Source organism: Gymnoscopelus microlampas (genome assembly GCF_963454915.1).
Source record: "Gymnoscopelus microlampas genome assembly, chromosome: 3".
Lineage (NCBI taxonomy): Eukaryota > Metazoa > Chordata > Actinopteri > Myctophiformes > Myctophidae > Gymnoscopelus > Gymnoscopelus microlampas.
This window is the reverse complement of record NC_139940.1, coordinates 24276727-24301731: the sequence shown is the minus strand read 5'-3', so window position 1 is coordinate 24301731 and position 25005 is coordinate 24276727. Positions and strand designations below refer to the sequence as shown.

Below are 25005 nucleotides of genomic sequence, written 5' to 3'. Positions count from 1 at the left end.
TGTGTGTGTGTGTGTGTGTGTGTGTGTGTGTGTGTGTGTCTCTCAAGAGGGATATGCAATAAAAAACTATGTTCCCAATTAAAGGCCATTTACAGGATTTGAATGACTGAATGAATGATACATAACTTTTGAGTGCTTTAAATAACTGAGTCAGTCAGAGAACAAACCAATTCCATGTCTGCTTCAACAGCAGTCCTTAAAATTTAGCAAGATTCCTTCATGCATGGAGTGTTTTGTCAATTCAGGCTCGGAACCGTAGTGGACCCTTGAGTCAAAAATCTAATTTGGCCTTAACTGAAGAGTACGGACTGTTTGTTAAAGGTGGAGTCCTTACTACCATGTGAGTCACCCCCAAAGCACCCAGGGGCTTAAAGTTGTACTATAACTTGTTACTACTGTAACATTCCACACCTTTAAACACCAGGATGAGGAACGTGCACTACTACAGCGAGGTATGTCAAACTCCACACCTCCTTCAGGGGAATTCCTTAAAGTACTGGTGAGCCTGTTTTGCTTGAGTGTCAGAATAATGGCTAGCATAGCAGTATGCATTCTAGGTGGGAAATGGGAGTGTTACACCACCTCTAGAACTGGAATTGGAGGTAGAACAATCCAGAAAGGACAATCAGTACAATCAAATCTGTGTATCACTGCAATTGCTACTATACACTACACTACCCTAACCCTTGCCATGGAGTGGGCCTGGGAACCAAAAAGCGTCAAATGTTAAATGTCCTAAAGTGAACCTTTATGGCTGACATGTTGATGGCTTTACAATAAGATGAAACATTGCATTCAGAGTGACATACCTAAGACAAACCTGCACTGGATGATTTGCCTCAACAAGTGTGGTGACATAATGCGACTATAAAATATGTCATCGAATTAATGGGTTGTCTTTGATGCCCCACATCTTGGGGTCATAAATCAGTTTCTGTACTCTTGTTGTACATTAAGCATTGTTAGGGTATAGTGTGATAAATGCCATATTTCCATTTGTTTAAAGTGTATTTACAGTAATCTTTCAAGCTCAATACTGATTTGCCTGTAAAAAAGGAAGGAAAGGTCCACACAAATGCTTAGGATGCACAGTCAGGAAAACTAGGGCTGTTGTGTCCACCAAAGCATTCTTCCCAGATGAAAACGCAAGGGGCTCGCTTAAAAACACTTCCAAATGCCAGAATTTTAAATGTTTAAACTCTCAGCAAGCAGATAAAAACGGCCCATGTGAATGCAAAATAGATGTTCAGTGCCTCGTCACCTATTGTAAACAATTATATACACACAGTCTGGAAAAAACGTCTTGGTGGACACAGCCCCATACTGTATGTTATCATGAATTGCCAACTTAAATGTGACCTGTGCTACGGAAATAATTTGGATGCCATGAAAAATCATACTTTGTGGCTTACTACAGGACAACAGTCCCCACCCCCATTCTTAGCTCCACCCACATGCTGCTCCTACCTGGTTTTGAGCTCCTTGTACTCCTCCCTGATCTTGCCCAACTCCAGCTGCAGGCGTGCACGTTCCTTAGCCACTTGGTCCAGGGTTTTGCGGGCATCAGCCAGCTCCGTCTCGTAAGCCGCCTTCATGCCCGTTACCTCGCGGCTGACCTCTGTATCAGACTCGGTGATGCGCAGCCGCAGGCCGGCATTCTCTATCTCCAGCGAGCGAACCTTGTCGATGTAGATAGCCAGCCGATCATTCAGGTTACACAGGTCTTCCTTCTCCTGGAGCCGGGTGATGCGGGTCGGTGAGAGCGGGCTGCTGACCGCAGCATCGCGGCTAGTGCGCTTGTGGCTGGGGGTTTCCATGGTAACAATATCAGAGGTGGTTCGGGGAGAGGTGCGGGATAGGAAGTGAGTCACTGGCTGTGGAGAGGGAAGGGAGAGGAAGTGTTAGATGGAAGCCTGTGTATGAAGCCCTCCCAACACACGCATCAATTCAAATCATGGGGTGATTCATACATCCATGCGGTTTGCTTTCAATACAGGCTCCAGCCTTGAACTTGATCCTTGCCTGGGCAGGCCCAGTTATGGCTCTGTTTACAGTTATGGATGTTAGTTGACTCTACTGTGGGATAATCTTTCCAAAGTGAGTCATCTGAATATTTGTAACATTTCATTTAATAACCATCTCCAATGCCATATTTGTATAGTGCATGATTAAATATCAATAGAGACAGAACTCATTTACAGACCAGGGATATAATGTTTTGGGTTTTTCTTCCGCACACCTTTATTTCTAATTGGAGAATTTACAATGTCCTGCTTTTAGTGTTCCTGGTGGCGTTATTATGAATCCCACGCCGCGTCCTGGATTTAGACCCGCCTTACGTGTCTGATTGGCTCCCCGGCAGGCATAGTTTTACTGAGGTTAGGGTTAGGGTTAGGGTTAGGTTTAGGCATAGTCTTACTGAGGTTAGGGTTAGGGTTAGGGTTAGGTTTAGGCATAGTTTTACTGAGGTTAGGGTTAGGGTTAAGGTTAGGTATAGGCATAGTAGCAAAAACGAGAACTGTCAATCACAGCGACTACTGACCAATCACAGCGCCCGCTCAGCGGGTTTGCCACGACGCGGTGTGGGAATCATAATAACGCTTCCTGGTGACCCCTCTGATTCAGATGAACATGCTTGAGAGTAAACTGTGCCACACCCAGCATTATGTTGCTGCTGGAGTGGTTAAATCTTCTCACTCCCGGTCAGTCTAGAAGATACACATTTCCCACAGACACCAACTTCACCATCACACATCTATTAATACTAAGCAATTACGATGCCTCTATAAACACACAGCTACATCCCAGGCATCCCAGGAACACAACAAGAACATCCCAAAATGATTTCCCTCTTTCATCATCTTTTTCTACAAAGAGCAACTAACAGACTGCTATCAGTCCGCCAGTCATTAACTATAATTGATGTGTCTCCACCCACATCCACTAACTGAGTCCCGCCTGATCCTTGATTCCACAGTGTTGACTCATTACATAAACTAATATGGCAGTTATGCCCTGATAAGGGCATCATTTCAAATCTGGTTGAGATGGGAAGCTATAGTAAAATTAATGGGAGGCTATAGTTAATAGTTAATAGGCAGTAGTAAAATGAATGGGGCAGCAGTGTGTATGCATTTATAATATGAAAATGTTATTGGATCTAATAATCTCAAGATGCACGTCTACAGTATTTACCATCATTACAATGTCAATAGATCTTCCTGGCTCAAGACAAATCTATGTAAAACATATGTTTAACTTGTTAGACTTGGTTTTCCTTGTGTGAAAAGCTTAAAGCAGTAGCTGTCAGAGACTGTGCAAAAGTCAGCAGTAGGGCTACAATGAGTCAACAGAGGGTGCTAAACTGCATTTGGGCTTTTGCCACACTATAATCAGAACCGTAGAATCATTCCAACAGTACGGTTATTATTTATCCAAACACTATGTTTATATCAAAGTTGCTTATCAAAATCACTAAGGTGATGGGTTAATAATTGAAATATTTGGATCCATCCCCCCAACCCACTGCAAGAAACGCATGTACAAACATGGACAAACATGTATACAGACACTCAAATAGTCTCTGCTGCAAACTAGAGAAAACAAGTTTACATTTCACTATTTTACAAAATATAGGAAGAAATACTAACTGCACATACTCTATACTCTATACTCACACATGACTTGAGTTAACTGACCAAGTTAAGTCCTTTTACAGCACCTCCAGTAAACTTGGAAGTGAAAACTACAGTAGAACTGCCATTACAAGCTACAAGAGCCAACCTGTATTTATCTCTACACCTCCATTTATGACTTCTCCATAAAAACATAACAGAAAGTATATTCCAACCAATCATTTCAAACCTTATCTTGGGTGTGTGACCTTCATTCTCAACTGCAGTCTTCAGTAAAGACTAAGTCAGAATACAGCCTTTCTAGAAGTTTACCAGCTGTTGTTTTAGTGTGTATTTTAATCTGTGTGCACATACATGTGCGGGTGTGTGTTGCGCGTGTATGCATCATACCCTTCAGAAGTGTTGGGAAAAGGATCCGTTAAAAAAAGCAGCCTTGCTGTCCGTGGGTGGGTGTGTATGTGCCTTTGGCTCGCGCCCTGAACTGGCTGCCTTGCAGTTTCACACTGCACATGTACCTACCACTGAAGCGGGAGAGAAAGGGGTGTGGACAGTGGAAAGAGAAGGGAGAGGAGGAGTCAGGCTAGACACTAGTCATTGCACACAAGACAGACGCATACAGAGGCAGAGAACGGGACTGTGCCTTTATCTTTCTCTACCTCCTGCCCCTCTCTTTTGCCTCTTTCCTTTCCGCTTTCATTCACAGCAGTGGTGTCAGGGACAGGCTTATATTAGCAGTTTTTACATATAGTCTGTAAAAAAAAAAAAGATTTGTGTGTGTAATTACAATATCAACAAAAACTGGGCATCTCCTTGGTGTGAGTGTGTATGGATGTGTGTAACCAAATCTTCTCGAACCGGCAACTACTCACCTAAAGGCCATTGCAGTAAATAAAACTATGTGGGAGAATGTTCTATAACAGCAAAAACAAGAAACACTCACAACCCTGCATTGGATCAAAGCACACGACACAAAAGACTGCACATTGATCTAGAAAAACCAAAGTAGCTACCTGCAAATCTGTCATGTCTGTCATATGGTAGCGGTGGTTTCAACCATTGGAGTAAATCGACCTTTCTGCAAGGTATTCCAGAAAATCAAAGGAGCGAAAAATCCACATGTTTTTGCCAAAACATCTCCACTGAATGACATTCTCGGAGGTCATCTTCAAAGCTTAAAAGTCTCTGCTACTCAACACCAGGATTATTCTGGGCTCATATTTATTGCCTCGGGGTGGAGTTAATGGAATCACGGATCCAATCAAGTTCTGGTGCTGGGAGAAGACAGTTTGTGTGTCTCCTCACCATGGAAATAAATGCTAGTCTCCGAGTGTGTGTGTGTGTGTGTGTGTGTGTGTGTGTGTGTGTGTGTGTGTGTGTGTGTGTGTGTGTGTGTGTGTGTGGTTAAACACAGTGCTTGGTGACCTCTCTGTTTTTGGGCATAGGCTGGACACTGTGGCGAATGGGAGTACCCTTGCTCAGCCCTGTCGGTGGAAAGGAGGCATCACCACACAGTATATGCGGCCTTGCCCTGAGTCACACAGCCCATAGACAAACAGTTCACTTGTTCAGCAGCAGCCCACTTCCTCCTGCCTCCCTGTGTCAGGCTCTTGGCCCTCGTGTTTCTATGGAATTCTTGCTTACAAAGAACACGTAGTTCATCAGCTAAATATTTCTCTTCAGTGAGTGTATGTTCAATTACTGGCCACAAACCCTCCTCTGTGAAACACTACTGTATAAGGGCACAGATTCCAGTCTTCGCATTCTGTTGGTCCAGTCAAAACACTGATAATCCTAGTTCATGGGATTTTCAAAAGCCAAGTGAATAACCTACACTTAACTACAGCCTGGTTATAAAGTAATATTTCAACATATTTATTCAAGCAAGCAAAGATTGACAAGCAAACACTATATGTAGCTTGTCTGAGACACAGCAGAATGAAATACCTGAGGCACTTGTCAAGAGAGAAAAGACAAGAGTAGGCATGACAGCCTGTGATGCAACGCACCAGACATGAGAAGCAATGAAACGCATGCCAGCAGTGAGCGCTGCTGCTCTGGCCTGAATTCCCCTCCCCTCCCCTTTCCATGAACCAACTGAACTCCAAGAGGACAGCAAAAATAAATAAATAAGAATAGATAAAAACAAGGCATGCTTATTGGCCAACTAGGCCAATGTATATTTTCTTTCTCTAGCATGAGCTAATATTCTGAAAAGAAACAAATACTTTTGCCAGGAACAGTTGGTGCAAGAAATACATTTTATTTTTATTTATTTTTACATATGTGCTACAGTTCTAGTATTCATTTCATAGCAGTAGCAATTTCCTCTTGGGGACAATAAAGTCTAATATATCTAAAGTATAGTGCAGCGGAACAGATATTCTTGCTTCAAAACCTGACAAACATCCCACGCCTGTTGGATAGCTCACAAAAACAGCTTCCATTTTTTAATCTACCTTCATGTCTCCTTTGTTTACTGTGGTGATCTATTCCTGTATTTACTTATCATTGGGCAAAGTACACTTGAGATAGGGTTGCCATGATAGGGTTGCCATGATTTGTCCTTGACAGGTACCTGTGCTTTTTCTATGTAACAACCACAACCGAGTAAAACACCAACAAAAGGCACTGTTTAAACTCTGCCATGAGTGAATAAGCACCAGAGATCTGCTGACATAGTATGTGTATTATCAACTTTCACCTGTCCCTAACCAATTCACAAGCAGTAGATTTGCTTTGGTACAGGTGCATACAGTACCACATTGGCAATAGGGAGAAATCATTGTTGGGACAAATAAGATGTCGTACCAGAATTAAACTGTGAGCATTTATTAATTAGTTATGAAAATGATTTTTGCTTTAAAAAGTCCTTATTGCTGTTAAATAATTCTCTATGGTAGCTGATTTAACTCCTGCAGGTGCTCTGATGTTATTTAAATGGATGGCCCACACAATTGCCATCAATCAACCAAACTGATACTATAGAGGAAGTCTGCTTTTAATTTAAAACAAAAATAATAATGATGAATAATTTCAAATCCTTATATTTATGCTTAATGGAACATGTTGGTTGATATAATTTGTCTTTACAACACATTTCTACTTAAGGTCAAAGGAAGTATCTTAACACATAATTCTATCCTCTTCTTTCCTGCTAACATGTACCTAAAGAAATGCAAGTCTGATATTGACACAAGTTGCATTAAGGAAAGAGCATTCTAAGTCTCTTTTCCATTTATTATCTCCACCAGGCTGAAAGCTGGTATCAAAGATTATGCTTTTGCGACTGAGTGAATAAGCACCTGTCTGTCTGTGTATTCGGAGCTAATATTGCAAACTACTACACTGATCTTGTTCACACTGTCAGAAGGCCAGTGAAGTCACTCCCCACCCATTTTTCAAATCAGCCTCATGGTGGCACTATACCAGCCCACTTTATATTTTGGCCTATAACTCCTGAACCATATAATGTAATAAACCATCCCAATACTCCAATGTCTGCCTCCTCCCCTCCTCCATCCTTTGTTTTATATTCCATACTGTTTGGCTATAATTGACTTCCAAATTAAAGTCGAAAATCATGAACTGATCGACCCCACATTTTATTTATTTATTTTTTAGAGTAGCCAATTATTTTACCCCTTTTTCTCCCCAATTTAGTCATTATACAAATTAATTCCTCCGCTGCATACACATTTCTGTGTGTGGTCACTGCTGTTGTACCCTCCTGGCTCACCTGCCAGTGAGGAGCCCCCACCGGGAGGACGCGGCACCTCCGGCCGCCCAACACTCCCTAATGACAGGTGCCGACAAGGCCCGTAGGAGTAAGTGCAGTGACACTATATCATCCTCCCCACCTGGCTTCCCTCCCCTGAACACGCGCCATTTGTGTTCGTATATAGACGCTCGACAAAGCCGGATACACCGCAGTGGTTTAGAATCCATAGACTCCACAGTGGTGGGCAGGTATAGCCTAATTTACCACTGCTCCCCCCGAGCACCTATCGACCCCAAATTTGAATCAGATATTATTGAGGGGCCTCTAAACAATGCAGGGCGAAAAGCAATTTCACTTGGACCCATAGGAACAAAAGTGTGCACATCCTACTATAATGCACAAACTCTCTGTCCGTGTGTCTGTAGTTCACGTATCTCGAGAACTGTCCTACCAACCGACTTCTATTGCAATTGGGGCGTGCCTCCTGGTACTTGATCATGCTGTGAAGAAGAACATTATATTACACCCAATGCTGCTATGACAAACAGTTGCAATTCATCCGCCACTGGCCACTCAGTAGCTCTTTGCACTCCTTTACACAAACAATGGACATCATCCCTGCAATCTCATGTTCTGCCTCTTACACAGCCCTGGGTAGGCCACCTGGCCTGGTGGAGATTTATGCACTCTGTTCTCACTGTGCAGCATTTTCCCTTGTACTTTTACAGAAAAGTCATCTCCTGACAATAGGCCTATCTATGACAGCTTTTCATTTTCTTCTAAAAATGTATAGGGCGTCCTGACTGTGATAAGAATGAAAAGCCACAGTTCTTAATTAACCTAATCATAATTCTTACTAAATCCACTGAATTCTAGTAGAAATGTGTCACCACCTTGTTGTATTCTTGTCGGCCGTATCTATCCGTTATCTGTCTGTCATCTATCCATCCACCCAGACAGACAGACAGAATGGGCCCCTATGTAGAATAATGTAGTTTATTAGCCTAACTTTAATTCTAATATTGTGGGACGATATATATATTGCCAATCCCATCTCCATGGACGTGAGATTGACATTCTGGTCAGGGGAAAAGTCAGAGCATTCATTTGTCGGAGAGTTTCCGACATTCGTTTAGTATAATAGTGTTTTTAAAATGACTTGTAGGCCTATTGTATTAGCCTATCCATATTCAATGACAGTTTGTACATTTTTCAGTGATGTTGAAGCTTTGAGAGTACCACGCCATTCACGAGCATAAGCGCCATCCACTGGTTAAATAACAACTTTCACACAGTCTCTGCAACCTCAGTTTCCCAAAGTCATATCGTTAACAAAACAGAACACGCATTCAACAATGCTTGTCCCAGCCTGGTGTTGTTTGTCATTTGTCAACTTGACTCAGTTGAGAAAGAAGAATAGCGACTATTGCCGGCCTATGTCATTTTAAAATCGTGTTTTCAAACTTACCAGTCTGAACATTTTCGATGTAGACAATACTTTTAAATATTAGCTAAATCCACTGGGTTGGTTTGACAAAAGTGTGAACAGTCCAACGGCCTGCACCTCATTATGCTTAACTGGGTCAAACTGGTCGAACTACTAATGACACTGCGCCACCTGGCGGGCATAATTAACTGTTCTGGGGCGTCTGTGCGTCTTTTGAGCTTTTGTGATGCCTCCATGAAAGGGCAACATATTTCAAAATACATTTAACCAGTGCGGGAAGAAGTAGGCCTACTCACATTTTTTCTCACATTTTTGACTTAAGTACAGTATCAATACTGCAATGCAGAAATATTCTGTTACAAGATTTACTTGAGTAAATTTAAGTACAAAAGTATTGGCATATGTAGGCTACTCAAAATACCAAAGTAGAAAGTACTCATTATGCAGAATGTCCCATTTCATCATGACACATTGTGAGCTTGTAGATCTGCTATTTTCCAATGGCCGAAATATACTGTATCTAGGGCTGAGTGGTTAATGGTTTTGTAATAATAATAATACAAATCTGCAAAGTAACTAGTAACTAACGTTTTCAAATAATTGTATTGGAGTAAAAGTACAATATTTGTCCCTGAGATTAGTAGAAGTAAAATACTCCATTAAAGAGTAAAGTAGGCTACCCCAACATTGTACTTAAGTACAGTAGGCTAACTTGAGTAAATGTACTTAGTTACTTTCCACCGCTGCATTTCACATATAAACTATCCTTCTTTGTAACCAACGTATTTATTTATTAAAATGAAGAACTGATGCTGAAGAAACTGAAGATCAAGAATTGCGGTGTGCTCGAGGCTTAATTGCTGCGTGTTGTGTGTGAGATCATGTGATTTGAGGGAAACAAGAGGTGAGGTGATCCTTACTCATCACAAGTGTGTCACTGGATGTTTGGCATCAATGTGATAGGTTAAAGAGAGAGAGAGAGAGAGAGAGAGAGAGAGAGAGAGAGAGAGAGAGAGAGAGAGAGAGAGAGAGAGAGAGAGGAGGGGGGAGGGGGGATGACCTAATAGCCAAGAAAAGCAATGAAGTCACACACACCTGACTCATATTCCCAGCTCGCTCAATCCCCATATCACTGTGTGTTTGTACATGTACATGCATGTGTGTTTGTCAGAGTGAGATGAGAATGTTATAATGTGTGGGTCAACAACAGAGTCTCCTTGTGTGTGTGTGTGTGTGTGTGTGTGTGTGTGTGTGTGTGTGTGTGTGTGTGTGTGTGTGTGTGTGTGTGTGTGTGTGTGTGTGTGTGTGTGTGTGTGCGTGTGTGTGGGGGGGTGCTGCATTCTTGCACTTGCACGTTTTTCAGAAGGTGAGATGTGATTGTGTCAATGGTGTCTTGCTGACATGTGGATGGGATTTGCTTTTAGTACTGGAAGAGTTAATCAAAAAAAAAACGTGTTTGTCACACCAATCCCCTGCAACAAATGCATTCACATAAATAGCTGAAGCTCTGGGAATGAGAGAGCTTCACAGTCCCACTCACAGCACTTTTATGTGTCTATATTTATGGGTCATGCTGCTCATTGAGAAAAGCCTCTCATTGACACATTCTAGAACCTGTGCAGGTGAACAAGCAGTGTAGGATTGATTCCAGGGTGTAATGACATTTTAGCTATACACTAAATAACAAAGAGACGAGGGTAATTTCAATTTGAGTATGGTGATCTGATTATGGCTATTTGTCTGAGGTGATCTTGAATAACTGCTGATCCTCTTTTAGACAGGGACTCCATGGCAAATCTTGCCTGAGCTGTAGCAGAGCATCTTCAGATCCCTGAAGTCAACACAGGAACTTACTTTTAACAGTGGTGCTGCTGTGTGCAGTCTGGTACCACAAATTTGTTTCATTCAAAACAAACCTGTGGTCCCGCATGCACAAATTCACCTCTGCACCAATTTACTCAGTTTGTCAATGCTTTTAACTACCGTATATGAACCCTACAGTCTGTATTCTGGGGTGAACATTCGGGGGAAATTGACGATCTACAAGTTCACAACTCGCCGCATTGTGAGCTTGTAGATCAGCTGGGGCTAAATATTTGGTGTAGAAGGAAAAAAGGAGGAGGCCTAGTATACTGTATAGACCCCTGGTCAACGAAGCATAGGGTTTAAGTGGATAATCTCTTCGATGTAGGGGCACAAGATGTGATATCATTTACATGAGGTATTACATCATCCCTGAGTGCTGGTTCATTATGATGTCAGATCATGGTGGCTGGCCAACACGTCCCTTTGTACTCATGGAGGCCTCATTCAAGTGACAGCAGGGGCACCAGAAATGCTGTGAAAAGGACATCTGGCCATGGAAGTCAAAGAGGTGCCCTTTTAAGGATTCTCTGACATGTTTTTACAGCCTATTAAGCCCTTTTTTAAAGACAGATACTGTCCATAGGTGGATGCAGTATTTCCACAGGCTGTTGGACAAAGAAATTGGTGTCTGTCTCTGTCGCACAGTAAACCAACGAATCTCCCCAGAGACCTAGCTACGCTTTCATAGGAAGAAATAAGAGAGATGAGACTGGTCCAACAAGCAGATGGTCAAGATCATTGAAGGTTTTTTTTATTTTTTGTGCAAGTAACATGACCTCAGCATTCTGTATTTAACAAGCACCCTGTAACACACAAGCATAGGTACATTCACAATCATACTTTACCTCTCTCTCTCTCTCTCTTTCTCTCTCTCACACACGCACGCACGCACGCACGCACGCACGCACGCACGCACGCACGCACACACACACACACACACACACACACACACACACACACACACACACACACACACACTCCGTACCCGTGACCGTACCCTTGACTAGATTATAAGGTATTACTGCAAACCATGTAAACCAGACCTGTTGACTACCATTCACATTTCTGAGCGAGGGGTAGAATAGCTGGTTTTGAAGCGGGTTCAGGTCAGGGTCAAATGGGTTATGTGTATGACCGAGAACGGCAGAGAGAGGAAGCTAAACAGAAAGAACCAAAATGGGCGTCCAACAACCACATGCAGTCAGACCTCCAGACAGAGAAGGGTGTGTGTGGGGAAACATTATCCCTGATCCATCCTGTTTATTGATTGAGGCCTTGGGCTCCCAGCAGACCCCATTTAATGGAGCCAGACGACCTCTTGGACACACTGGTTCACTTGGTGCACCATTAAAAAAGAAGAAGAAAAAGACCTGGCTCTTGTGTAGTCCTTGTCCCCATCCTGATCATGCTCTCCCCAACTTGGGGACACATAGCGTTATTTTAACCCTGAGAGTGTAAAAATCTGTTTGGGTACATTGTGGTGGGGGGGATGGGTTTGGGGTCTTTGGTTCCTTCTTCTGGTCCTTCATGTATCCATCTTCCTCTCCTGCCTCTCTTTTCCACGTGTTATTGTGCTGCAAAAACCTTAATTGAAGTGTAAACTCTCATTAAATCAACACAGGATTTTGCAATGTAGGGTGATGATGTTTTTTTTTCCTTTTCAACCCTGGCCTAATACCAGGCACTTCACTGAACATGTCCTTAGAAAAAGAAACCCTTACTGATTGGCACGCAGGGAGGAGGTCTAGACTGTGATTACGCATGCAAATACATCTGCTCTGTATTTCTGTTCTGATGACACATAATCATAACACTCACATTGTTTCTCTTAATCTCAGTGCAGAATATATATAAATATATATATAAATATTATATTTATAAATATATATTGTATATATATATATATATATATATATATATATATATATATATATATATATACGTGTGTATATATAAATACTGTACATGTACACACACACACACACACACACACACACACACACACACACACACACACACACACACACACACACAGTATACTACTGTATGTGTGTGTCATGTATGTTAATAATGGGCATAAGGTATTTATGCTGAATATAAGTAACAGTCACGCAATCTGTCATATAAGCCCAAATAAGAGGCTATTTGGCATTGTTTCACATGGTTATTAGAGGTGTAAACCAATTATATGGGGGAACAGCTGCCTATGATAATGATAAACTGAATTTAATCAGTGGGGTTGAAGACCACAGATTATCTGGGCAAAACTATTAAGTCAATTCAACATAATGCAACACAGAGGGATGGTTTCCAATCAAAATATTTGTCATTTAGGAAAATACACTTCCCAGATAGAGAAACCAAGAGTTATAACTGCAATGTTGTCTCGTTTGAAGTGCTAGTATTTAGGGAATGTGCATCGTTGCCATTTCTTGTGGCATAGAAAAGTAATGTAGAAGATGACCAGTTAGGATATGTAGAGTTTGCCATGCTGGACAGATCCAAGCCACATGCTTCTACAGTGTGTAGGCAGTAGGCTAACTCTGCCACACAGTCAGAGATGTATCACATAGTGACTTCAGACAGACTTTTATAAATAAATAAAAGCACACGTAATATCATGATGATAATAATAACAAACAATAATAATGCAATTATTATTATTATGATCTATTTAATGACATTATGTATTGATGATGTATCGCATGAGTCTTTGTGTTATTGTACATCCATGCGGCCAGGCGTGGCTTCTCTCGAGGACATTTTGCATCTTGGCGAGTCTCTGTTGCGCGAGGCTGTTCTTTGTTCACGCGGGGCTGCTGCTGCAAAAGCCTCGTTTACGGGAAATATACGAGGGCTTTTCTGAAGATCCCCGCTGCATAGGGTCTGCAACGCCTGTCTGACAACTCCCTTTTTCATCTCCTCGTATAGAGAGCCCCCCTCCTACATAACATCCCCATGCGCAGCGGTGCCCGAGACAACAACGCGGTGACCTGCCGCAAACCACGGCGAGCAGAGGTGGGCGGACCCCCAAAATGTCACTTTTAACTCCTTCCAGTCGCATGTGACATCATATAGGGTAGCCTGCAATATACCCTGAAAGACAGACAAAGGCTGTTCCTTTCCCCCCAAATAAATACTAGAGAACATGGCACTATTTAAATAGCAATAGTATTAGTATTATTATTTTTTAAAGCTGGCCTGTCTAATTAGAAAGGGCTAATAGACTGAAGTTGGCAGCAATTTCTCTACATCCGCTGAAAGATGACCGCGTGTACACTGACTACACTTGCATGAAACAGTCGTGAAAAATCTGCACCTATGATGCGCAACTGTTTTCGCCCCGCTATAATTATATAAGTCGCCAAGATGCGGTCTGTTCTGTACCCTGCATTTCTAAGATCTATTATGACTGAGTGTAGCCGAAGCGGCGGGTAGTAGTTGGGGTGGACAAAGGAAAACGGTGAGATAATTTTTTTTCACCCCCCCCCCCTTCTTTCTTTCTATAGGTGAAGGAAGGCGCGGGGTAGCTTTGTTGAAATGCCACAGGCTGGGGAACCTGAGACGGAATGGTACAACGGAGAGAGGAGGAGGAGGAGAAGGAGGGGGACTGACTGTGTAACCAGACGGGGTGGAGCGATACGTTAGCCTGGCCCCTCCATCTCAGTGCAGACGGCCTTGTGTCCCGTTCAGCCCAGAGCTGCCTGGCTGGGAGAAGAAGACTGTATTGAAAGCAGTGTTGCCAGGTTTTGCGAGAGAAATGGGCAACTGGGTCTAGGGAAAACAAGCCCAAAATTACTGTGCAGCTGACACGCTTGTCCAAACCTCCAGCTATGTGAATATAAAATACAATAAAAACTTGATCACAATAAAAGAAAACAAGCCCAAAAGAAGCAACGATGGGCCACATGAGCACTTTAAATATACATCGGACGGCTATTTGAAAATAGCTGATCTACAAACTCACAACGCGTCACGATGCGACGCGTTGTGAGCTTGCAAATCTGCTATTTTCAAAAAAGTCTTGGAAGATTATTTTTTTTAAATTAGGAATATTTTTGAAACATTTTAATTTAGGGTTAGTTTTATGCCAGTCCCTGGCATAAAACACAATACATATATAAATAAATAAATATAGATATGCCAGTCCCTGGCATAAAACGTTTTCAGATGGGGGTCCACAGACAAATACATATTCATTTGGGGGTCCTTGACTTGAACATGTTTGAGAAACACTGGTTTAAACAACATTTAGAAAACAAGCCCAAATAATCAATTATACTTAAGGAACAAGCCAAATAAATTATTGAAACATTTTAACAACACAAATCTTGTATGGGGGTCCCTGGCACAAACATATTTTCAGATGGGGGGGTCTGCGGACAAATACATATTAATTTAACTTGGAAATGTTTGAAATACACTGGTTTAAACAACATTAGGAAACAAGCCCAAATAAGCAGCTACACTTTAGAAACGAGCCCAAAAAAACGCAACCATCCAACCAATATTTACAAGCAACTTTACAGGAAAACAAGCCCAAAGTGGCTTATAATAAGCGGACATGGCCACCCTGATTGAAAGTGTAGCGGACAGAGAGAGAGGGGGCCGGTCTATGGGAGGGACTAGCGCAGAGGGGGAATTGGAAGGAGGAGGGGGCGAGGAGGAGGAGGAGGCGGCGGCACGGGTGCTGTTTCTCCCAGTCTCTTTCCCTTGTCTTTGTCTCACACACTCTTTTGTTAGCCATGCCTAGCCTGCTGGTTCTAGCAGGGATCATGGAGAAAAATGGGGGCTACGGCGGGGATCTGGCCGGCTCCGGGTTCGGAAGCGAGGGTCTCCTCGTGCCGCCCGACGACGAGGAAGACGACTCCCGTGCCCTCAGGGTCGCGTTGGGCCAGTTGTCTCTGCTGGGGCTCGGCGGGGAAGGCGAGGACGGCGGCGGAGCGCCGACCACAGGAGTACAGGACCGGAGTAACAATAACAACAACCATCACAACCACACCAACAACGTCGGAGGTGGTGGCGTGGTGGACACGGGGATCCTCCTGCAAGGGAAAAGCAAGTTGTGTGCCCTGTACGAGAGCTCCTCGAGTGAGACGAAAGGACGAGGCTGCAACATAACAGAATGCGTTCCCGTGCCCAGCTCCGAACATGTGGCCGAAATAGTGGGGAGACAAGGTAAACCGCTCAGATCAAACCTCTTCCTCTCCCCAAAGTTATGTTGTTATTAGGGAGCTATTTTATATCTCCCCGTGGTCTGCATTGTGATGATTTAGTTTTTGTTCTGTAAGTATTACCTGGTGTTATTGACAAAGAAAAGGGAGTGGTGTGTGTGTGTTTTTTTGTTGTATTCCACGGAGACGTCGGGCTCCCACTCTCTTGTTACACTGTTCCAAGTTCACATCCACTCGTAACGTTGTTACGACTCGTTCGCTCCTTTGTGCTCATTACATGAACTGCATGCGAGGGGAAACACAAAAGCATGTGTGCAACCGCTGCCTCATGGGCGCATTATTCTCCATCCACGCCATCAATGTCAGCTCACACACACACACACACACACACACACACACACACACACACACACACACACACACACACACACACACACACACACACTGAAGCAGGGAGAGCACTTGCTTCCTTTGTCGTCTGAAACGCGCCAGACTGTTCAAAAAACGCAACGTGCTACATGGCCAAAGAGGAATGCTGCTTCACCTCGACTTGTTTACTCGAAAATAAACACGTTTTTTAAATTAAAAATGCTATGCTGTGACGTTAACAGCTAGTCTTTTAGAGAAATATATTTGCCACTCTAAATTTATTCAGTTCATTGTTTATGGTGAGCACTGCCCCATGTGACACGACTGGACAATGGAGAGAGCATGTTTTCCCCCTTTTCTGGAGTTGGAAAGTCAAATTCCAGATTCAGAACATGTTTTTCTTGCAGTCTGGTGTTTAAAAAAAAAACCTGGACATGAACTTGAATGACAGCAGCTGTCAAACAAAGGTGTTAAAGTGCGGGGATGAGGGGAGGGGCACTTCATTACACTGTGTTACCATCACTTGGCATTCTGGATGGTCTTGAAGCGTGACTCAGCTATAAGTTGGATCAAAGAACCTATGCTCTTTTGTTTTTCACATAGTCTTTTTAATTTATTCATTCGGGAAAAAAAATCCTATAAATTAAGTGGGTAGTTTGTTCCCTGTTGCTTTTGTCAGGCTATTGTCTGTTTTTTCTTTTTTCAGTCTATACCTGTGAAAAGTTGAGAACAAGTTTGAATTCAGTATATTTTCTGTCAGCACCAGGAACCAGAAGTTCATTTCCCTCCTCTTCTATTTATATATGGTGGCGTGGCTGCACCCATTGTTTACTCTGCTGTGATGAGAGAGACGGGCAGGAAAAACCTGGATGGATGGAGGAGTAGAGGCATCTAAAAAGCTGAATGGGAGTCATGCATAGGAACCCAACACAAGAGCTCCTCCTGAGCTCCACTTCACTGCACACTTTCAATACCACATGGCTGCCTAAGTCAAAGGGAGGCAGAGAAAGGGGGAGAGATAGACAGTGGGTTGGGTAGGACACTATCACTTCATCCTAATTTATGTTTGTTACACAAAATAAGCAGATCATTATCACAAGTCAAGTGGCATCCACAAGAATTAAGATGACTTGTTTTGGCTGTATTACCCTTTTTGTTCCACTGCTGTGCTGATGTCGATTGTAGTTTGTAAGTGCCCCCTCATCTCCCATTGCGTCTCCTGTTCGTTACTCTGAAGTGTAAGCTTTGAATTTTAATGGGGTAACCGAAGAACAGCCATCTGGGTGGATCTAGTGAGCACAAGTGCAGCAAGAAGGCTGTTTTTGCCTTGACTGAGAAGAAGTGCTGATTTGGGGGATTGGAGATGAGCTGCTTTTGATTTAGGGCCTTCGTTAGTTGATGCTCCACGCCCCTCCTTCCTCAGGACCATGCATCATTGCCTGCCTGGTGAATCTGGCAAGTGGTAGCGTCCCGTCACGGAGAAAGGGGGACGAATATGATCGTTTTCTCCTCTGTCAAAGTCACAGGCATTGATTCCAGAGGAGGCTCTTGCGCCTTCTTCTGTAATATGTTGACTACCTCACTAGATTAAAGCTTATTTGTATCATACACAGTAAAATCCTCAGTGTTGATTTACCATTTGTAACGCTGAGAGTGTACAAATGTACCCGTGGGTCCATTTGGTTACATTTGTACACTCTCAGAGTTATAATTACCACTGATGATTTTACTGTGTAGGCCCCACTTAAAATCAACAACAAAGTGCATGCTTTCCATTTGACATGCATGCCATGATGTTGTAGTGAGGACTATGAAGATCATTGTACTACACCTGAAGCGTTACAACTGCACTCAAGGATAACTTTCAGAAATGTGACTTTTTATATATTCTTGTCAGATGGCCCTTTTTGTTTTAATATCTATAATATATTTTACCCCATTTCATTTATGGATGGTCCATTGATACATTCATATTTTGTGGCAGTTAAAATATAAAATTCACAGTTAAAAACAAGGGCTCCTTGAACTCCAAAACAACGTACATGTTTAATGTTGTAATATTAGGCATTGGGCACAGTGGGTATATATTTATTTTTTTAAATTTGTTTAAGCTAACAAAATCCCCCAAAGTAACAATTTCACCTTGCTAGTGTCACTGGTGCATGTGAAGTCAGAGTTACGTAGTAAATGAGGCTGTTTAGTAGCATTAGGAATACACGTCATCTTTAGCCAGAGGTATCAAGGCCTCCACGCTATTCAAGTGTTTTTGAATTAAATGATTAGGGTCCACAATGTTGGGGAAAGTTAATAATGTAAGAAGGCTATTATATGTTGATATGTGCTAAGATCTAGCAGATGATTGTTACTGTGCCTAAGAGAGACACTGGCTTCTTTAAGACCACACTGAGGCTGGCTGACTGGTCAATAAAGGCCGTAGTCTTGGTGAGAAAAATGCCTGAAAATGGACTCACTTAAAGGTTTGATACCATCGACTTCTTCCTCATGGGGAGTCATATAAAGTTATCGTTGTGTCCTTTATATGCCACGTACCTCCTGACCTCGAATGTACTTGGCAATTATTCATTTCTATCTTGCTTTGTCTTTTTCCAATGCTGGTGCAGCCTCAGGTAATTTGACATGAAATGACATTAGCCAGAACTCTCTCACATCGAGTCTCTCCCTTAAATGCACTTACTGTATCAAGTTATTACACTTAAAAACTGGGCAAATGCAGAACAATCTGTGGCACAAACCTGATGCACATGTCTTGCCTTAATTGCCATCAAGTTCAAGCAAAGGACAGGTATAGATACTTATTTTACATGAGAGTACTACACTTAGCCCGCTCCCTTAAAAATGATCCTAGTTCTCTAAGGCTTTGCATCATTTGTGTTTGTGTGTTAGAAATTAGAAGGTACTAATGGAACTGTTGTAAAACGAAGAATTTATGGCAGAGAAAGCTGCAAGTCCTTTCCCAAAATAATATCTTTGCACAAAATCTGTGCACAAAAAAAGCTCTATTTCCTTTTCCTCCCACCTTACCAAATCTTGCCAAAAATTGTGTGCATGGTTTTACAATTACATATTTTGTTGGTTGTGTTGGTTGCACAATTGAATCAATAACGCCTCTTTTGCCTTATTCAAACTTTTGCTGGTTTGTCTGCAGGTTGCAAGATCAAAGCCCTGCGGGCCAAGACCAACACTTACATCAAAACCCCTGTCAGAGGAGAGGAGCCTGTGTTCTTGATCACAGGCCGCAAGGAGGATGTTGCACTGGCTCGCCGTGAGATCATCTCTGCTGCGGAGCACTTCTCCATGCTCCGGGCATCCCGCAACAAGCTGGGTGTATCCTTCAGTGGCTCTCCACCCACACCACTACCAGGGCAAACCACCATCCAGGTGAGAGTGCCGTACCGTGTGGTGGGGCTGGTGGTGGGTCCCAAGGGCTCCACTATCAAACGCATCCAACAGCAGACCTGCACCTACATTGTCACTCCTAGTCGGGACCGCGACCCCGTCTTTGAGATAACCGGTTCACCAAGCAACGCCGAGCGCGCTCGTGAGGAGATTGAGGCACACATTGCATTCCGAACGGGAGGCCTGCATGACCACAACAACGAGAATGACTGCCTGGGGCCTGATGGCGGAAGCAGCCCGGCGGGCAGCAGCGGCGGTCTGGAGAGCCGGCTACAGCAGGTGTGGGGGCTGCAGGGGGGCCAGCGCAAGCCCCTCACCAGCAGCTACCGCCAAAACTTCTCAGATGCCATGATTGGAGGAGGAGGAGGAAGCGAGGGAGGGGGGATCTATACCAAGGGCAATTTCTCAAGCTCTGGAGAGAAGCCCTGCTCTTACTTTGGATCAGAGGGGACCCAGAGCTGGGGTGACCCTGACTATCCCAAACAGGTGGCCTTCTATGCCCAGCAGCGGTCCAAGAGCTTCGGAGGCCTTCCCCTTCCCTTGACCAGACTCTCTCCAGGTCTGCCTGAGCCCTGTGGGGGAGGAGGCACCACCAACTCTTCAGTCACCAGCATTGTGGCTGTGGCCGGTTCACCCCATGCCCAGGCCCGCCGTGCCCACAGTGAGCCCACTTCAGCCGGCGGGGGTTTTCATGGCCGTCTGCCTGTGCCAGACTCGCCACCGGCCACTGTGCGGGACTGCATGACCTGCTTTGAGAGTAAAGTGACGGCTGCCCTTGTGCCCTGTGGCCATAACCTCTTCTGCATGGAGTGTGCCATCCGAATCTGTGAGCTTAACCACCCGGAGTGCCCCGTGTGCCACACCTTGGTGACGCAGGCCATCCGGATATTCTCTTAAGAAAAAAAAAAGAAATGTCAGTTTTTATCATTTTTTTCCATCAGTGTTTGTTCAATAATTATTTACTGTTATTATGATTATTATAATACGTAAGTACCTTTTTTTTGTTTTTGTTGTCTTTTTTCAGAAAATTTAAAAACAACCAAGCAGGTATTTTAGAAGGTGCTGCTTGCTTTACTAAAAAGTATAAGAAATATTTTTAAGTTTTTCTTTTATATATATATGCATATATATATTTTATAAAAGTTTTGTTTATAAGAGAAGTATAGTACCTTGCATTTTCAGTTTTTTGACTGCTGCTGTTTTTCATTCATGAATCACAGTATAGGCAGAAGTAGATAGTAATGTGAACATTTTATGATTCAAAATTTTATTTTGCCATGAAGTGGTTTTATATAGAAGGAAGGAAGGAGGATGATTGTTGAGGTACCCAATCTGCACCTAAATGACCTAGAAAGTCAATATGTTCTTAACTAGAAGGAAAAAAAGATTGAATTTTCATCGCACCTTACAATCGTCATGGTCTCTAATATGATTGTCAATCATACCTTGAAATTTTGCCCTTTTCATTCCATAGTGACTGATCCAAAATAGGTGGTATTATTAATTTTAACAAATTGATTAAGGGAGAACGTTGGTTCCAATCAAAGTCTCAACTAAAAGGAAGGGGGAAAAACTTAAAATTCACCAGGTAGCTGACCAGATTTACAATTCATACAATACATAGGAAATACCATTTATAATATTTGGTTATATTTTTTTCTTTTTTTGTTTTACAGAGATTGCTGGAGGAAGCTATACAAAACTAATTGCTAACATTATCTTTCTAATATTACGTCAAACGTTAGTCAATGAATCTGAGCTGAACTGCAGTTTAGTGAAAAGGTTCAGGAACGCTGGCTCGTTGTGGCACTTGAAAAACATGTGGTCTCTTGTTGGCGTTTAAGCACTGATTTAATTTGTAAGGCCAAAAGCCTTGGAATTCGTCCATTTGGCAAGGTCTTGAGATACTTCTCCCCAACGGAGTTGTTTCAAAGCCACCTTATCTATGCTTTATTGTCTTATGTGGTCATTTGGCCGCAATCGCTGAACGATATAAGACAAAACAAGACCTCCAGCCGACAAGCATTTCTCTGAGGTGTACAGAGTGTAAATAAAACGGAGCATTAATGTGTGGACAGAAGTTGAGTAAAGCATTTAACGGTTTCCAAAATCAGTAGTAGAGTCTGATTAAACTGGTCAAAAACATAAAATACAGAAGCCTAAATCAGTGGTCTTCATTCTGCTTGCCCTATGATAACAGCTTTGTATGGGAGCTCTCAGGGGCTTGGTGTCTCCCCTGTAATTAGCAGAGCTGTACAAGAGCAGGTGTTTCATGGTACACTGAATGTGACCTCAAGTTGGAGGTCTCTTTTATAGTTCCCTGCTCTTATTCTCAATTCTTAGGGAGTGGCCTTCACGCCAGTACCCCAACTCACCCCACCCCTCACTCCTTACAGTTCGATTGTTGGTTTTTGAAGGCAGTAATGACCACAGCTGTCCCACAATGCTTTGCTTCTCTTAGTGGGGTTGCATTGTCTGGGTCCGGTGGTGGCGTGGGCCCCAGAGTGCTTGGACACGGCCTGGAGCAACTCTTTGACAATTAGGCAAATGGGATGGGCCAGGTGCGAGCTGTGTGGCGACCGTGGTGCCGTATGTGAAACGGGGCCCTGCAGTGAACTGCTGATTGCCCCACCCCACTGTTAAAAGCATGGAGGGGGCAGGTCTGACAGAGTGTGGGTGCAGCTGGGCTAATAGGATCCCCTCCGTATTCCTTCCTCTCATTCCCTCCTCTTCTCCCCTCTGTTCCCTCTCTGCTGTTCTGAGCTATCCCTACCGGGGAGAGGGGCCTCCTTTGTTCTAACACTAGAAAGAACACATTTGATAGAAAAAGCTGGCTGAATTTGGCAGCAATTGTAAAATAAGCATTCTTGGGAGAAAAATAAGATTATCTGCAGTGTATCAGCCACAGATATTTCAACCTGAATGACACACAATATGATTCTGCGGCTGCCTTTCATAATAATGAAAAACAAATCTATGTGTTCACATGCCAGGGTGACAGCAAGTAATATTTTAATATGTGGCGAGCAGCATTATACCTCTCCACCCCACCTGCCTTCCCACCTTCCTGAAATTCGGATAAAGGTCTGTTTGTGTGACAGAGCTCAGGCAGGTTGAAGTCCTCCCACCCCATGACCCTTCATTCCTGGCTTACCCTTGCCACCTAGCTACTGTATGGGACATCCTACAGCTGCCTCCTCACTGTGGACGCCCGGTCCTTAGCCAGCCACGGCTCTGCGTTGAGATTCCAAAATAAAATCAGACAATTGTAATTGACAGGAAAAGTGGCGGAAACGCCCCATTTAGGCACCACTCATGCTGAATCAAATTACACACGCTCTGCGTCTGCTTCAGCCCCAGTGTGGGGAATTTCAGAGGGATGGACAAAAATGGGCTGGGGGTGGGGATTACAGCTGAAGGATAAGAAAAGGTGGGGAGGGTTAGAGGGGTGTTTTTAGGGAGGGAAGGTCGCTCCAAAGAAAAGAGACCTTGCAGATCCTGTAATTTTAAGGATCCTTGATGTCTCAAGGTGCTGCCACATTTGGACTGACGGCGATGACGGGTGAATACATGCAAATTAGCATGGATTATGTCATATTACTGGTATTATTACTGAACAATTCTACTCAGCTTCTGTCTTGAAATAGGATGAATAATTACATTAGGCTGTTGCCTCCGAGGCTAGGAAAAACAGCCCCCCACCCACACACTTTATTTTTTATTTTTTTTACAATGAGCAGACCACTCCTTTTGTCTGTGGACTGTGACGAAAGCACTATACTTGCAAAAAGAGTACCGTAAATCCTATATGAGAGAAATAAATGATAGTGACCATTTTATGAATGACAACATTGCACAGTGGTTTGGCCTAAGCTTTCAATGTCAATTTCAAGGCAGTATGACACTGTTCTTTTAAATTAGTATTGATGTTGTTGTCGTCATTGTTTTGATTTTGTTTTCCGCCTTACTTTTTTAAAATATGAATATTGCCTTCACTTTGGCAAGCAAGGTAGCAACTTAGGCCTTTTGATCGTATTGTCCCCCCAAAAACGTAAAGTACCTGTCTCTGGAGAAAAGAATGTGAATCAGTCAGTGTGGGAGGGGATCACAAGGGATTCAGAAAAATTAGGCCCTTAAATCACTTTACGTAAAATGTAGAGTAAAGCACCTTATTGCATAATAAATGAGCAAAAAACACAAAAAAAACACAAAAAAACATTTGATTAATACCAAACCGACCACTGATGGTGAATATTTCCTCATAGACTTGGAAAGACATGCACATAAGGATTCCCTATCATTTGTTCTATTATGGTGGTTCTTACTTTTTTGTAATAGTAGTACTAGTGATAATTTTGGGAGAGCTCTCATCCAATTCAGTAGGTGTTGATGACTTGGTTGAGCTTTGCACTGGTTTAAGAAAGAGGGATTACTGAAGAGTCTCCCTGGTTAGACGCTGTATAAGATAATGAGTATTGTACTTTATGGGAAAAGGTTCTGAGCATCTCTGTATATATGTATCAGTTATGAAGATCCAGACAGATGCCCACTTAAAAGTGAGGGTTTTATTATTTTTACAAAAGGAAAATGACCTTTTCAATGTTTTGGTGTATGGAATCAAAAGAAGTTTTGACTTTTAGGGAGAAGGAATTTTCATATGAGTCCCCTCATCCTTTTGATCATAAAAGTATATTAGGTAGATCCATACATGTATGAAATTTATGTAAACTGGTTAACTTAGTATTTCATCCAAATATATAGGTAGGAAATTAACCAGACACTACTATATACTGTAATGAATAGCCTTTATGAATCTACACATGTATAAATCCAAACCTTCACATAGAAAAGTTATCAGTAAAAATGATCCCCAGAAACCTTTGGATGAATCAGTTTCAATGTATAATAAGTTGAAAAGCAATAATGTGAATATAATGCGACAATAAACAGACCACTTAATAAATTCATAAAAATCACATACAAATTTGATCTTGATTCTTTATGACAATCCTATTGCATTTGTCTTAAATCTCCTTATAATGCATTATGGATTTATACCAATGTGGGAAGAGACATAATTGCTTAGTAGCAGTTTCATGTACGGTAATTGTTATTGTATTCAGTCATTTACGATTGCTTAAATCCCGGTCTTTTTATGATGAATATGAATACGATTTTAAGACGGGGTGTTCAAATACCAACTTTAAGATGACTTCCTAGTGGCTGAAAAAGATCATTAATATGTTTTTTTTTAAAGACAAAATGCTTTTAAAGAACTTAAAATGAACGCCTGATGCCTTTTTCTGTTTGTCATTGCTGGATCCCATTGGTGGTAGATTGCATCAACTACTCTGACGGATAATTAAGACCTGAAAGCTG

At 42.5% G+C, this 25005-nt stretch overlaps 2 protein-coding genes across 4 annotated transcripts in view; one reads left to right on the top strand and one right to left on the bottom strand.

The window, feature by feature from the left end:
- The window catches only part of lmna (lamin A), a 32317-nt gene extending 28161 nt beyond the window's left edge, over nt 1–4156 (bottom strand). The window contains exons 1-2 of one of the 3 annotated variants that reach the window (XM_084053444.1): nt 4026–4156; nt 1468–1874 (exon numbers count right to left, since the gene is read on the bottom strand). In XM_084053444.1, the coding sequence (XP_083909570.1) occupies nt 1468–1817 (350 nt within the window). In that variant the 5' untranslated portion in view covers nt 1818–1874; nt 4026–4156. Of the gene's footprint in view, nt 1–1467; nt 1875–2542; nt 2682–3864; nt 3960–4025 lie in introns of those variants that run through there. The other 2 variants (XM_084053446.1, XM_084053445.1) reach the window with 2 other exon arrangements.
- Nucleotides 4157–15281: 11125 nt separating this feature from the next.
- Nucleotides 15282–23071, top strand: mex3a (mex-3 RNA binding family member A; the record flags this gene model as incomplete). Its single annotated transcript, XM_084053521.1, is given in 3 exon segments — nt 15282–15365; nt 15367–15844; nt 19376–23071. Coding segments are annotated over 3 exon segments (1710 nt in total). The 3' UTR covers nt 20524–23071.
- Between the last annotated feature and the right edge of the window lie 1934 nt (nt 23072–25005).